Source organism: Pipistrellus kuhlii, unplaced genomic scaffold, assembly GCF_014108245.1.
Source record: "Pipistrellus kuhlii isolate mPipKuh1 unplaced genomic scaffold, mPipKuh1.p scaffold_m20_p_43, whole genome shotgun sequence".
NCBI classification, from domain to species: Eukaryota; Metazoa; Chordata; class Mammalia; order Chiroptera; family Vespertilionidae; genus Pipistrellus; species Pipistrellus kuhlii.
The window spans coordinates 2,488,756-2,502,729 of NW_023425544.1; the positions used below are offsets into that span (position 1 = coordinate 2,488,756).

Consider the following 13,974-nt stretch of genomic DNA (forward strand, 5'->3'; position numbering starts at 1 on the left):
TCTCTGTCTAGGTGTTATAACTTCAATTTAACAGAAAGGAGTGGAGATATTAATAAAACACGGCTCTTATGATACTGCCATGTAGTTGCAAGCCTCAAAGAGTAATGACATTTGAAATTTATCACTGCCATTAAAAGAAACTTCCACTTTTATGTGTGGAGAGTGCCATGCTGGGCTTCATTCTATTCTAAGAGTGACCAAAGTTGAGTCTCTGCCCTCTAGGAATTATTAATACAATAAAAATTCAGACAAACCTAACAGGACAACAAACTAGATGAACGTCATTGCTGCCTCCAAACTCCCACAGCCTTCAGTATGGATCTCTACTACAATACCTATCACATGTCACTACATTAGCTGTTCTTTTTTTTTTTTTTTTTTAATATATATTTTATTGATTTTTTACAGAGAGGAAGGGAGAGAGATAGAGAGCTAGAGAGGAATATCGACCAGCTGCCTCCTGCACACCCCCTACTGGGGATGTGCCCACAACCAGGGTACATGCCCTTGACCAGAATCGAACCCGGGACCTTTCAGTCCGCAGGCTGACGCTCTATCCACTGAGCCAAACCGGTTTTGGCGACATTAGCCGTTCTTATTCCTCGTCCAATCAGATACACCTGGAATCATGGGCCACCGTCATAGTTCCCTACACAGGGCACAACCCTGACCGTCAAGTATAGTTCCTCCACTTGTTGGCTATTTGGCCACTCTTATTTTCAAATTCCTCCAGGGCAGTTCGTCCTGTTTTATTTATTAATGCTTAATATAGAGCCAGTAAGTAATAAACATTTGAAATGAACCCATACACTGGGGGAGCTTAGTAAATAAGTTGTTGGATGGGTGGATGGGTGGATAAGTGGATGGATGGGTAAATGGGCAGACCAATGAACCCTCTCTGTACATCAGGAAGGCCAGCGGAAAGAAAAAAGTCACTTGTGGCACACACAAACATTCTGTGTGTAAGGCACCCCCCCCAGCCCGGGCCAATCTCTCATTTCTTATTTGCATGTAAGAAAACTGAGGCTTACAAGAAGCGAGCTCACCCAAAAGATATAATTGATACGAGCTACACCAGTCTGCAAAGCTCAGGTTCACTGGTAAAGAGAAAATTCTTTTGTTTTTAAATTCTGAAAATTTCAATGATTAAATTTCTTCATAACAATAGTTCATAGTATTTCAATTCATGTAAATACTTGAGCAAATCACTTTCTCCTGTGAGCCTCACTTGCATATCCATAAAATGCAGATAATATTCCCTACATCACAGTTTTGTTATGATCAATTAAAAGAGGAAGGTGCCAACATACATGTAGGAGATCAACTCTTTTTTTTTTTTAAATATATTTTATTGAATTTTACAGAGAGGAAGAGAGAAGGATAGAGTTAGAAACATCGATGAGAGAGAATCATCGACCAGCTGCCTCTTGCATACCCCCTCTTGGGGATGTGCCCACAACCAAGGTACGTGCCCTTGACCGGAATAGAACCTGGGACCTTTTAGTCTGCAGGCCGACGCTCTATGTTCTGAGCCACAGCGGTTTCGGCGGAGATCAACTCTTAATCCCACCATCTCCAGTCCCACCACACCTATAAGGATTGTGTCCTAGGTTCTCCCTGGGATCTCAGTGCTTTAAATTCATTTCAACCAGATTTAAACACTAATCAGGTAATTAATTAGCAAGGAAGAGGGTGGTACTACAAGTAATCTCGTTATAAGAAAAATATGCCCATGTTTTACCTCTTGGTCCTCTAACCTCCAAGAATTACAACCAATATATTTTTGTAAATGACATCTGACATCTGCCTCATTTAAAATTCTCTTGCCAGGCTAGAGTGGCCCAGTTGGTTGAATGTCACCCAGTGCACTGAAGGGGGTCGGTCTCTCTCTCTCTCTCTCTCTCTCTCTCTCTCTCTCTCTTTCTCTCTCTCTCACACACACACACACACACTCACACACACACACAAACACACACGATTTGTCTCTTAATGGGCACCAAGGAAGGGGGTGGGGGAATGAGATTATTAGGCAGCCAACTTCTCATCCACCTGGGGGAGGGTGGGTACTGGGTACTGGCCAGCTTGCAGGGTGCAGAGGAAAGAAGAAAGCTCTCAGTCCAGAAAATCCTTAGGCTCAGGGCCACACCTCCACTCTGAAGCAATAAGCCACATGTGTCAAACACAAGGCCCGCGGGCCAAATCCGTCCCGCCAGGCCTTGCAATGTGGCCCGCACCGCGCTGTCATCACTGCACTCCGCTGCGTTTCCATCACAATGACAGTTTATAACTGTTCAGTAAACCATTTGGCCCGCGATTTAGGCTGGATTTTAGATTTTGGCCCCTTCTCTGATTGAGTTCGACACCCCTACAATAAGCAAACACTGCAGTCTAGAAACATAACCACACGAAAAGTCCAGGTGATAATTTTTAATAAGAAATCATGAAGCTAAAGTAGCTTTACATATCAGAGGGACCCATTCCCATGATAACAGCAAATATTCCAAGTTCAGATTTTTCCTCAAAAGGCATTTTTTTTAAACACGATTTCAATTTGCTGACCTTTGCTGATTGCAATATTTCTCAGTGGCTTCATGTTTTTCTGCAAAGTTTTAAGTGACTTTCTTTGAAGAGAACTATTTAATGCCAATAATTATAGAAAACATTTGTTCATAATTATCCAGACATAGAATGGAACAATGCTGAAACAAGAGCAGCATGCAAAAATGTATTTAAGGACTATCATCCCAAAATGCTGCTAAAAGCTATTAACCAGTATGTGTTAATTGCCACAGCATTCATATTAATTTTCACTTCAGGCTCGACATTGTGGAATATTTCCCCTGATACATTTTAAACAAAGTTTAATTTAAGGAACTGCTTCTATCAACACTTATGAAAATTAACAGCCAAGCAATTAGCACTCATGAATTATCCCTTCCCCCATGCTCTCTGCAGCTTCCCTGATAAAACAGTTTCTAACAGAGAAATGGTTACTTTCTAACAAGTTAACATCATCCATGTCATGGTTGTCTATATGAACCAGAAGTGGTTCTGGCTTTTTAAGCACTTACCAAGGCAAACATTAGCCTTACATGTAGAGTAGAATTTAAGTAAGTCAAATAAGAAAGATATTTAACATTTTAGTAAACTGCCAAGCAATTACTACTAGGGAACTACCTTCTTACTTGATGTTTAAAAACATAGCCATTGCAAAAATAAACAAACAAACAAAGGATTTTTCTTACTACATTTAAAGTTCAAGGCCAAACCACACAAGGCTCCCTGGGCTTCCACCTTCCTCCAATCTGCTACACATCTTGTTTCCTGATGCTACTCTGAACTCCTGGTTTTAAGAGCTCATTTTCTGTGACTCGATCCTGTCAACAACCTCATAGGAGAGACAGCATCACTGGCCCCACCCTTTACAGAGAAAGAGACAGAGTGCTTCCTGTGGCTACATTTCTTGCTAAACAGGTCTTATCTCAATTAATCTTCATGAGGAAGATACACTGTCATCATCTCATTCCACATATGAGGACTGGAGCTTCCAGAAGTGAAGCACGTGGCCTGAGATGACATCCTACATGGAGGAGTCAGGATTCAAACTCAACTCTTACCGCAAAACAGGTCTGCTTGTAAGTTAAATTATACTGCTTCTCAATGTGCTAGCTAGGGGCTTTCTTTACCTTATAGGATTATCCAATGGGATGATCTCATCAGCTTGTGAGGAGGTAAAGAAACTGAAGTTTGGAGAGGTGAAGAAAACCGAATCAAGATGACACAACTGGTAATCGGTACTATTTATTTGGTAGTTACTGTAGTGACAGGAAATGGAAAGTTGAACTTCTGATGATCTATCTATATCTACCTATATAATAAAGCCTAAGCAACCAAACGACAGGTCAACCGGTCACTAGGATGAATACTGACCACTAGGGGACAGGCGTTCAATGCACAGGACCGGGCTCCCTCCTGTCTGGATATGGCCTGCGGGGATCGGTGAGACTGGCTCTCTGACATCCGCCAAAGGGTCCCAGATTGCGAGAGGGTGCAGGCCAGGCCGAGGGACCCCATGGATGCACGAATCTGTGCACTGGGCCTCTATGGCTAATATTTGCAAACTCAGTTTAACTAAAATAGTGATGACAACCTAACAAAAGCTTCTCAAGTGATAAGACATGGAAAGGAAAGAGTTTGATGCTCAAAATATGACTTTATTTGAAACAAGTGGAGGGACAGGGCAGAAATCCACATAGTTGGGGGCACTTAAATCAGTGCTGAGTGTTTACTGCGTATCCATAGCGACCACTCCCTTAGCACCTTAAAGCAACTCCTGTCATATCCACCAACATTTCCCGCATACAGTGAAGTCAGGACGGGAAGTTTTCTGATGTTTCAACCTCTAGAAGACAGTTTCTGTTCAGTAATGAAGCTATTCAGAGGCCCTGTTTTCAACAAACCTGAAGAATTCGGACAAATGGTTGAACCTCATCCTACTAAACCCTAAAACGAACTGCAATCTATTTTGGATTTTTTTCAAATGATCAGTAAATAGACTTATTCATAATCTATGAATCTAAAGGTAAGACCACCCATTTGCCAAAGAAATAATATAAACATAATAATAATCCTGATTAAAAAAAACATTACCAAAATTACAGCAAAGCACTTGCCTAAATACAGCCTTTTCCTCTCAATTGTATGCCTTCAAGAAATTATCAACCAATTTAAAAAATGAAATTAACCAGCTACAGAAACGAAAAACTATTTGAAAGTATTCGCTTTAATTGAGCACAACAGCTGAGCGATGCTTACCCTTAGAATCAATAACACAAACAATCCAGTTTGCACAAACTGTCAGAGCAAGATGTGCTAGCTTAACCACAATGTAATAGTAAAGCCATATCAAAAGCAAAATCCTTTTTTCAAACCTAATGCTAGCTTAATCTTAAGGAGGATTTCACAGCAGTTAGTCTCTTGAGGAAATACATAATTAAGTAGTTTTTTAGCATATTTAATTAGACCCCAAACTCTTCCCTGTCCCCTTCTCTCCCCAATTATGTACCATGTGCCCAAGAGACCTAAGCAACTCAGTTAATTATGTAAATAAGGCAGGCATTATTCCCAAGAAAAGCATTGTGAATAAATATAGGGGGGAAATCCTACATATTTTAGTGGCTTTAACAAACCCTTGAAAAATACATGGGAAAACCTTAACATTTGAGGTAAAAAGCATGGTGTTCAATGACAAGATGGTGAATCATTTTAAAAGGACACTCATTTCACCTCTTAAATATGAGCTGAATAAGAATAAAATAATTTTAAGTTACAACAGCAACAAAAATTTAGTGCTGAACATCAAATGATTTATGGGAAGAATCAATCTGGAAATTATTAAAGTTGACTCTCACAGAAAAGGCTTTATTATCAAGGGGTTGACATGATCTTAACTCCAGAGGTAGCCATGGTGCTGTTATAACTACTACAATCCCATTATTATGCAATCACAAAATGCTAATTTGATCATTTTGAGGTGTTATTTGAATAGTCATTTTAATTTCTAGGTTACAAAAAGGCTTGACTCAAGTATAATTCTCTATTAATCATTGAGATGTCATTGAACATCATATTGATGCATTTCACAAAGATAAAGAAAGACTAATTTAATATGTACAGTACAATATCCTTCAAATATTAGCCACTTTCATTACATATCTGCCAAATGCATCAATATTAAAAATAGATGAGAACAAGGGTTTAATTATATTTTAGCAATTGTAATATGTAGGGTAATAATAAAATAGCATCTCATCACAAGACAGACTTATATAAATCTTTCTTAATCAATGTGTAATGGTGACTGCCCCACATTCTTTGATTACAAAGAGACTTGATATGACAAAAGCATCCAGAGTCTTAAGTGTAATAAACACACATCTAGCAAAAATAATTACTTTGTGACTGACGAAATGGCTTCTTTACATTTTTTTTTAAATTTCTCCTTGTTACTTGGGAAGTTAGATAAATACCAAGCAGAGATCACAACCTTTTGACAAATTCAAACCTAAATATTTATATAAAAGAATCTAATAGTATGATGATGATGACAATTCTAGAATATAATATTTTAGAAGAGCTGTGCTATTTTGTTGGCATCAAAGCATTACCACATATTAATTATTCCAGCAGTCACATTCTCAAACAATGAGGTGGTTTCAGGCAATGGAAGAAAATAAATTCCAACCATGTAACCTAACCCGGTAACTTCTCACATATCCAAATGAATCAACTTAGTATTTAAGAAAAAAATTCCTGCCGAAACCGGGTTGGCTCAGTGGATAGAGCGTCGGCCTTTGGACTGAAAGGTCCCGGGTTCGATTCCAGTCAAGAGCATGTGCCTTGGTTGCGGGCACATCCCCAGTAGGGGGTGTGCAGGAGGCAGTTGATTGATGTTTCTCTCTCATTGATGTTTCTAACTCTCTATCTCTCTCCCTTCCTCTCTGTAAGAAAATCAATAAAATATATTAAACAAAAAAAAAAATCCTCTACAGCCCAACATGCCGTTTTCCAGAGGCTGACATTCTTGTCCCCTAGGGGGACCCTTCCTTCTCTTTGTTGCGTTCCACAAGAAGAAAAAGGAGAAGGCAGGAGGGCAGGCTTAAAGAGAAGCTTTACACTAGTCAATACAATCTCTAATTTACTAAAGGTACTTTTATGAGCATATTATTATCTTCATGTTACCTATGCAATTTGTTTCCAGTTCTTGTTCTCCTTCCCCACCAACATCAATAACCTTATATGCTGATGGCCATATATGCTCACTTAAGCCTATGGAAACATGCTGCATTGTATGAAGTGAAAGTGTTTTGGGTTTCTGAATATATATTTTTATTGATTTCAAAGGGGAAGGGAGAGGAAGAGAGAGAGAAACATCAACGATGCGAGAGATCCATTGATTGGCTGCCTCCTGCATGCTCCACTCTGGGGATCGAGCCTACAATCCGGGTATGTGCCCTGACTGTGAATCAAACTGTGACCTCCTGGTTCAGAGGTCGATGCGCAACTACTGAGCCATCCTGGCTGGGCAGGTAAAAGTGTTTTGAAGAGAAAACACCTTGCTTGAGGATGACAACTGACAGCAGCAGCACATAACCAGAACTTGAATATGAAAAATACAAACATAAGCAAAGAGCTGTGTGTTTATTAATTGCAATGGTGTTGAAATAAGACAAATTGTGCATAACCCCTCCAGGCTATCACTCAACACCCCTATGCCACTGCCAGACAGCAAACATAATGGCAATAAAAATAAAAATCAACTACTACTGTCTTCTGAAAGAGGCCCAGCTCAGCACAGAAACACAGAATGGCAGGGAATGGAGCAGGGGGTGGGGTGCACATGGGACTGTACTCCACCTAAAATAGTGGCCATTTTGCTAAAAGGAAAATAATAAACTAATGTGAATTATTGTAAGAAAAGTCTCCCCACAGCAAGTGTCCAAAAAGATTCTCTACAATGAAATTCTGACAAGCAAAGCAATGGCCTGGAATTCTGAAATGAAGCTCTAAGCTTAACAATTCCTGTAGTTATGATACAGAATCAGACAAGACAATGCTGCCTCCTGGAACCACTTTTCAGGCTTTCCCAACACAATTAGACTTTGAGGAATCACAACCCACTAACCCAAACCCTCAAATACACTTGGGAGATTACAAAAAAGAAAACAATAAAACACAGATACATATCTCAGGACTGGTTTTGTTTTAATCCTTCTCAACATATTACAGAAAACCCAGTTCAGACCTTTTTAAAAATATGAGTGACATTCTATAATTATCTGAGTCATTTTTTAAAACCCAAATCTAATAATAATAATAATACCAATAATCCCACTTGATTGAGGTTTTTACTTAGAGCAGTGATTTTCAACCTTTCCCATCTCATGGCACACATAAATTGCTAAAATTCTGCAGCACACTAAAAATATATATTTTTGCCAATCCTCAAAAAAATAGACATAATTTTGACTGACTTACAAAAATATATATGATAATAATTGCCTACCCCTTTTGCTCCAAAGTGACTTTTTAAAAACTAGGTGCCCATGCCCAGCCAGTGTAGTTCAGTGGTTGAGTGTCGACACATGAACCACAAGGTCCCAGTTTGATATCTGGTCAGGGAACATGTCCAGGTTGCAGGCTTGATCCTCAGTGTGGGGCATGCAGGAGGCAGCCGATTGATGATTCTCTCGCATCATTGATATTTTTATCTCTCTCTCCATTTCTCTTCCTCTCTCTGAAATTAATAAAAACATTTTTTAAAAAATAACCATCCATCACACATCCTGCATTGATGATGCTCAGTGAACATTCCTGTTAGAACTAGATGTATCCCTGGCGAGAGTTTGCCACGGTAGCCCACTGCTTCCTTTCTAAGAGCATCAAACCCAATAGTATTTCTGCCCAAAGTGGTTGAGGTTGATCAGTGAACAGAATGGGCCTTTCATGTCAGAAATACTGTGACAGAAACATTGCCAAAGCCTCTCCTGGTACAGTCTCGATGCCCCGCCACACCTGACCTCCCTGCCTTGGTTGGCTTCCAGACTGGTGGCCACCGGACTGGCTTCTGGTTTGGGTTTGGTTCCTTTGGTAAAGACGGTGTCCTGAACACATTTCGGAGCAAAATTTGTGTGCACAGCGTGGCTGGAATGTTCGTTTCAAAGGCTGTTTTAAATGGGTTTCCACGTGCAGAAGTGAGTTTAGTACCATAAGCCTGTGATGTAGATTCGCTTTCTGTTACTTGAAGACATTCGTATGTACGTTTTGTTTAACCTCAGATATGTTTAATACAAATAAACAACTGTATCAAAATTCTAATAAATTTTGTTTAAAAATCTTAAAAAAAAATTAATAATCAGGTGTCTATACTTGTATACTTGAATTTTTGGTACCAAGAATTAACCAATTAAACCAACTTTATTATGCAGTGACCAAACAAGATGCAACTCTATTATATAACCTATAAATTTATGGTTCAAGATAGAGCATTCACACAGATGGCTATTGTTGTGTTGGCTGTTGTCTTTTTGACAACCTAAGGGAAAAGAGGCCAGGGCCTCTGACTAAGTTGTCAGGTATTGCATGTTTCAAAAATTCTTGAAACACACTGGTTGAAAATCACAGACTTGCCCTCGCCTATGGACTTAAGGGTCCCAGGTTTGATTCTGGTCAAAGGCACAGGCCCAGGTTGCAGGCTTGCTCCCCAGTGGGGGACGTGCAGGAGACAGCCAATCTAGGATTCTCTTGCATCATTGATGTTTCTATCTCCCTCTCACTCTTTCTCCCTCTCTGTATAAATAAAAATATATGTTTTTAAAAAAGAAAGAAAATCACGGACTTAAAGACACAAAGTTTTATTTTTACTTACCTTGCCATCAAATTTGGAATACTCATTAAAGGGGTTATTCAGCTGCAGAGGGCACTGCTCTAGGCGTACAGATAATATGGACTGCTTTCCAGAACTTGGAGATTTCTCTTTGAGGGACTTTTTTTCAAACAGTGACTTTAACTCTTGGGCTGTGATACAAGAGGAAGACAGAAACATCTTTGTGATTGCACATAGAAAGACAGCCAGTCCACCTTCCCTAAAAAGTCTTCTTTGAAACCTAAGCAAGGAGGATCCAGGGACATATGCAGGTATAATGTGTGAAAAAAAAAAAAAAAAAAGTTTCATATACACTTCAATAAGAAACACACAGGTCAGGATTGTTAATTCAACTAGGATTTAAGGACCGGGTTGGGGTTGGGGTTGGGGTTGGGGTTGGGGTTGGGGTTGGGTGAGTCAGACAAATCAACAAAGCAGCCAATCTGTAAGAAACACATTCATAGCTAGAGGACCCAAGCTTTTGCCTGGTTTTGCCACTACCAGGTGTGTAATCTGGACAATTCACTAGACCTTTCTGGGCTTGTCCAACTAGATAATTTTGAAGATCTCTCCTGACTCTAATATTCTGTGATTTTGGAATTATAGTTCCTCAAAGTCAAGGTGCACATCTTAATCCTCTCACAATCTCCAATGTCACCTAGCACAAAAATCTGGAAGACAAAGCTGATGAGGAAAAGGAGAGAGTATTTTAATAATAGTATGGGGGGTTCATTACGCCATTCTCTCTATTTTTGTATATGTTTTAAATTTTCTATAATAAAAAGTTGTGTTAAAGGAAATTTAAGCTAAAAATAAAAAAATAGGTAACATATCACATTACCATCACTACTCTATGAAATCACTTCGCTGACAGTAACTATTACATTTCTTACAAGATCTTCCATGATCTAGGGAGATCTGGGGGAGATAAGAGATCAACCGAAGGACTTGTATACATGCATATAAATACAATCAATGGACACAAAACTCTGGGGAGGGAGGGTATATATGGGGGGGAGGGCATTGATGAGATATATACACAGATAATAATTTAATAAAAACAAAACAAAACACAAGATCTTCCATGATCAAGTTTCCTACTACTTCTTTGATTCCACTCTTCCCCTTACTTACTCTACTCTGACCAATAAGAATCCTTTCCTTGCTATTCCTTGTATACATCAGGCACAATTCTGTCACAGAAACTTTTCATTTGCTGTCCCCTTGTCTTAGAACACTCACCTCCCAATATCTGGGTGGTTCACTCCTTCTCTGCTCAACCATCACCTTCCCAAAGAGCCCTTTCCTGCAACTGAGGCACGTGCCCTTGACTGGAATCAAACCCACAACCCTTCAGCTAGCTTGTAGGCTGACACTCTATCTACTGAGCCAAACCGGCCAAGGCAAAAGATTTTTTAATATACATAAAAGAATAGATAGGAAATCATGGAAATGAGATGCAAAAAGGAGAAGTGGGATTTCTGGTTCTACAGGGTCATCATTTAGAAGCAAGCATTCTGAAAATCAGACCCATTGAGCACTCTCAGGTTTACAGTCATAGGAGAAAGCAAGAACCACTTTACATGCTGTGGTTCGGCAGAGAGAGACTGGCCTTCAGAGGCAGGCAGTGCTATAATACAAAGCATGGCGCTGGACGGCTCTGCCACTTCCTAGCCTTGTAACTTAGGTGAATTTAACCTCTCTGAGCCTCCATCTCATCTGTCTCATCTAATCAATGATACCTGCACCTTATACGATCAGTGCATTGGAGGCAATGCAGAAGAACTGCTTAGAACAGCACTAGATAGGTGTTGGTGATAATTAGTAATCATTAAGATCGTTAGTTTTATAACAGTCTACTACAGCAATGGAGTCAGTCAACAAAAATTTATTGGACATCTATTAAATGCAAGGTAGTACTGGGAGTTGCTGGGAAGGTATAGGAGGCAGACTGCAGACATGTCTTTGAAAGGAAAAAAAAAGTCTAGGAAACATGATATACACATTAGAAATTATTTTAATAGCACTTTATTTGGAATTTTTTAATGTTTTCTCTTATTGAGATTAAAGCTTTGAAAATACATAGTGTGATCAGCTTCTTAATAATACATTATCATATGAACATGTACTGCATATGCTAATAATACCAGTAACATAATGGTTTTTAAGCTAAAACAAAGAATTCGCATATATGCAACAGAGATTGTGACTGAGGCCATAATAAGGCCAGGTAAGATATAGGTTAGAACTGCCAAGAGAAATCTACAGCCCAGAGGCCCATCCAAATAGGTACCCCTTGGCTCTAAGAACAAGGTACTAGCATGACAGTGTGTACAGAATGTGCCTGCCTCCCACACATCAATCCCTGTGACCCAGACCTAAGAGTGGCACCCAAATGAAGAGTTCAAATCTCAAAACACAAGAGGTATCCACGCAGAGGATTAAAAAGGATGAATTAAGCCCTAACCAGTTTAGCTCAGTGGATAGACATCGGCTTGCGGACTCAAGGGTCCCGGGTTCAATTAAAGTCAAGGGCATGTACCTTGGTTGCAGGTACATACACAGTAGAGAGTGTGCAGGAGTCAGCTGATCGATGTTTCTCTCTCATCAATGTTTCTAACTCTTTATCCCTCTCCCTTCCTCTCTCTAAAAAATCAATAAAATTTTAAAAAAATAAAAACACTTGTATAATAATATACACTAGATATATAAATCTCATGTTAACAATGAAAATTATTTCCATTTACCTGATTGCTTAGAATTTCTTTCTTTCCACTGAATATTCTTGCATTTGATTTGGTTTTGTCTCTCTTTTCGAAGTCGTTCTAATCTTTGAGCTTGAAAAGAAATATTATAACTATAAGTTTGTCAATGAAAGTTTACTATAATATAAACAAAGACATAATTAACTACCTTTATATGAATAAAGATGTTTTATATTTATATGTCGGGAAAAAGTCATAAAATTTTAAAGGTGGCACCCCCGAAAAGCAAATACCAACAAAAACATGAAAATATTCTTGATTTATAATTGAAATTAGAGGATATAAAACATTAATAGAGATCATAAAGATAGTATTAACATGGAAGAGAATAATAAAATGTGAAAACTTCTGTGATTAATATGACATTTCATTATATAAATCATTAATAACGGTCTTAAAGGAATTTTAATGCACAAATGAACTGAAGTGAATATTACATTACAGGAATAAAATTACTGTTATGAATTACTCTATCCGTTTCAAAAATTAAAGATAAATGAACTCAGACTAGACTATTAAAGTTTTAAATATAAAATCCTTTATCTAAAAATCATGAAAATTATAAAATGTCAAAGCTATATAAATTAGCATAGCTTTTCTTCAGTGGGCTGAAATAGTTTATAGGTAGTAAAATAAATGATTTGTATCTTTGTAACATTAGTCAAATCTTAAAAAGAACAATTTTTCTTATACAAAATTTTAAGATATGCTGAAAGGATTAAAAAGTAAATTCCTTGGTCACAGGACACAATCTTAATTATATAAGTGCTATCTTAAGAATTCCAACAACAATAACAAATCATCACCTAAAATTATGCATTTGTGATTATATTACCACAGGCTGATTACCATAGGCAAAATCAGTTGAACCAATCTTTTAAATAAATATTGTCCAACATACATTAACAACATCCATATGGACCACAATGGAAAAGAAAATCACAATTAATGCAATCTCTTTAAATTTGTTTCCTATTGCACTTCCTATTGCAGTACAATGCTAACAAAAAAATAAATAAGTAAATTTCTCAAAGGTAGGAAATGATACACTCCTGCCTTAGCACTATGGTAGGGAAACACAAACTGATCTTGCCCGAAATGTAAACTATTCTGGCAAAAGCATTCTGACAATGCCACTGTATGTAACCAAATCCCACTCCATTCAATTGCAATTAATAAGTGTGAAGGGTACAGCTGAAGTAATATAATCATGAAGCTCTCAATTGAGCAGCATTCTCCTACTAAGATCCATTCAACTTGTCATATAAGATATCATCTCAATAACCTACAAGGAAGTCAGTTTCAACCAGAGAGCTGAGAATCAATGGTTCTAAATTATAGTCAAACCTTCACTCAAATCCCATTTTGATAAAAGTTCCTTTAGATACTAGAAAATGCTATTAATTATTTTCATCATGAGAACAAATTATTCTTTGTGGATGTCACAGAACACTGAATTGTGAACCAAAATCTTAACATGGCCTTCTCTGTAAATTGTAACCTGCTCTACCTGCAGTTTTCTTCAAGTAAGTATTTTCAATGTCCTACCACATCTCCTACCACTTTTCTTGGGAGCAACAGCAGGATACTGTTACTAATTAGATTCTATTTTCTGATTTATTGCCTTCCCACACACCCACAAAAAAAAAAAAAAAAAAAAAAAAAAAAAAAAAGTCTCCTAGAATACCCTGATATAGAACAATTATATATTCTAAATAATTTATCTCTCGCAGTAAAGGCCTTGGCTCATCACATTTCCCTTGAAATGCTTCCAAATAAATAAAT

General features: G+C 38.1%; 1 protein-coding gene across 14 annotated transcripts in view; it reads right to left on the minus strand.

Annotated features, from left to right (window-relative positions):
- MAPKAP1 (MAPK associated protein 1) overlaps positions 1-13,974 on the minus strand; it is a 181,271-nt gene that overhangs the window by 148,595 nt on the left and 18,702 nt on the right. For 13 of the 14 annotated variants that reach the window (XR_006739881.1, XM_045572086.1, XM_036411959.2 and 10 more), the window contains 2 exons: positions 12,172-12,261; positions 9,428-9,576 (listed from right to left, as the gene is read on the minus strand). The exons of the other annotated variant lie outside the window; for it this stretch is intronic. Coding sequence is in view for 11 of the 13 variants with exons in the window: in XM_036411959.2 (XP_036267852.1) it covers positions 9,428-9,576; positions 12,172-12,261 (239 nt within the window). In the remaining 2 variants the exon portion in view is untranslated. The remainder of the gene's footprint in view (positions 1-9,427; positions 9,577-12,171; positions 12,262-13,974) is intronic. 14 annotated transcript variants of the gene reach the window in all.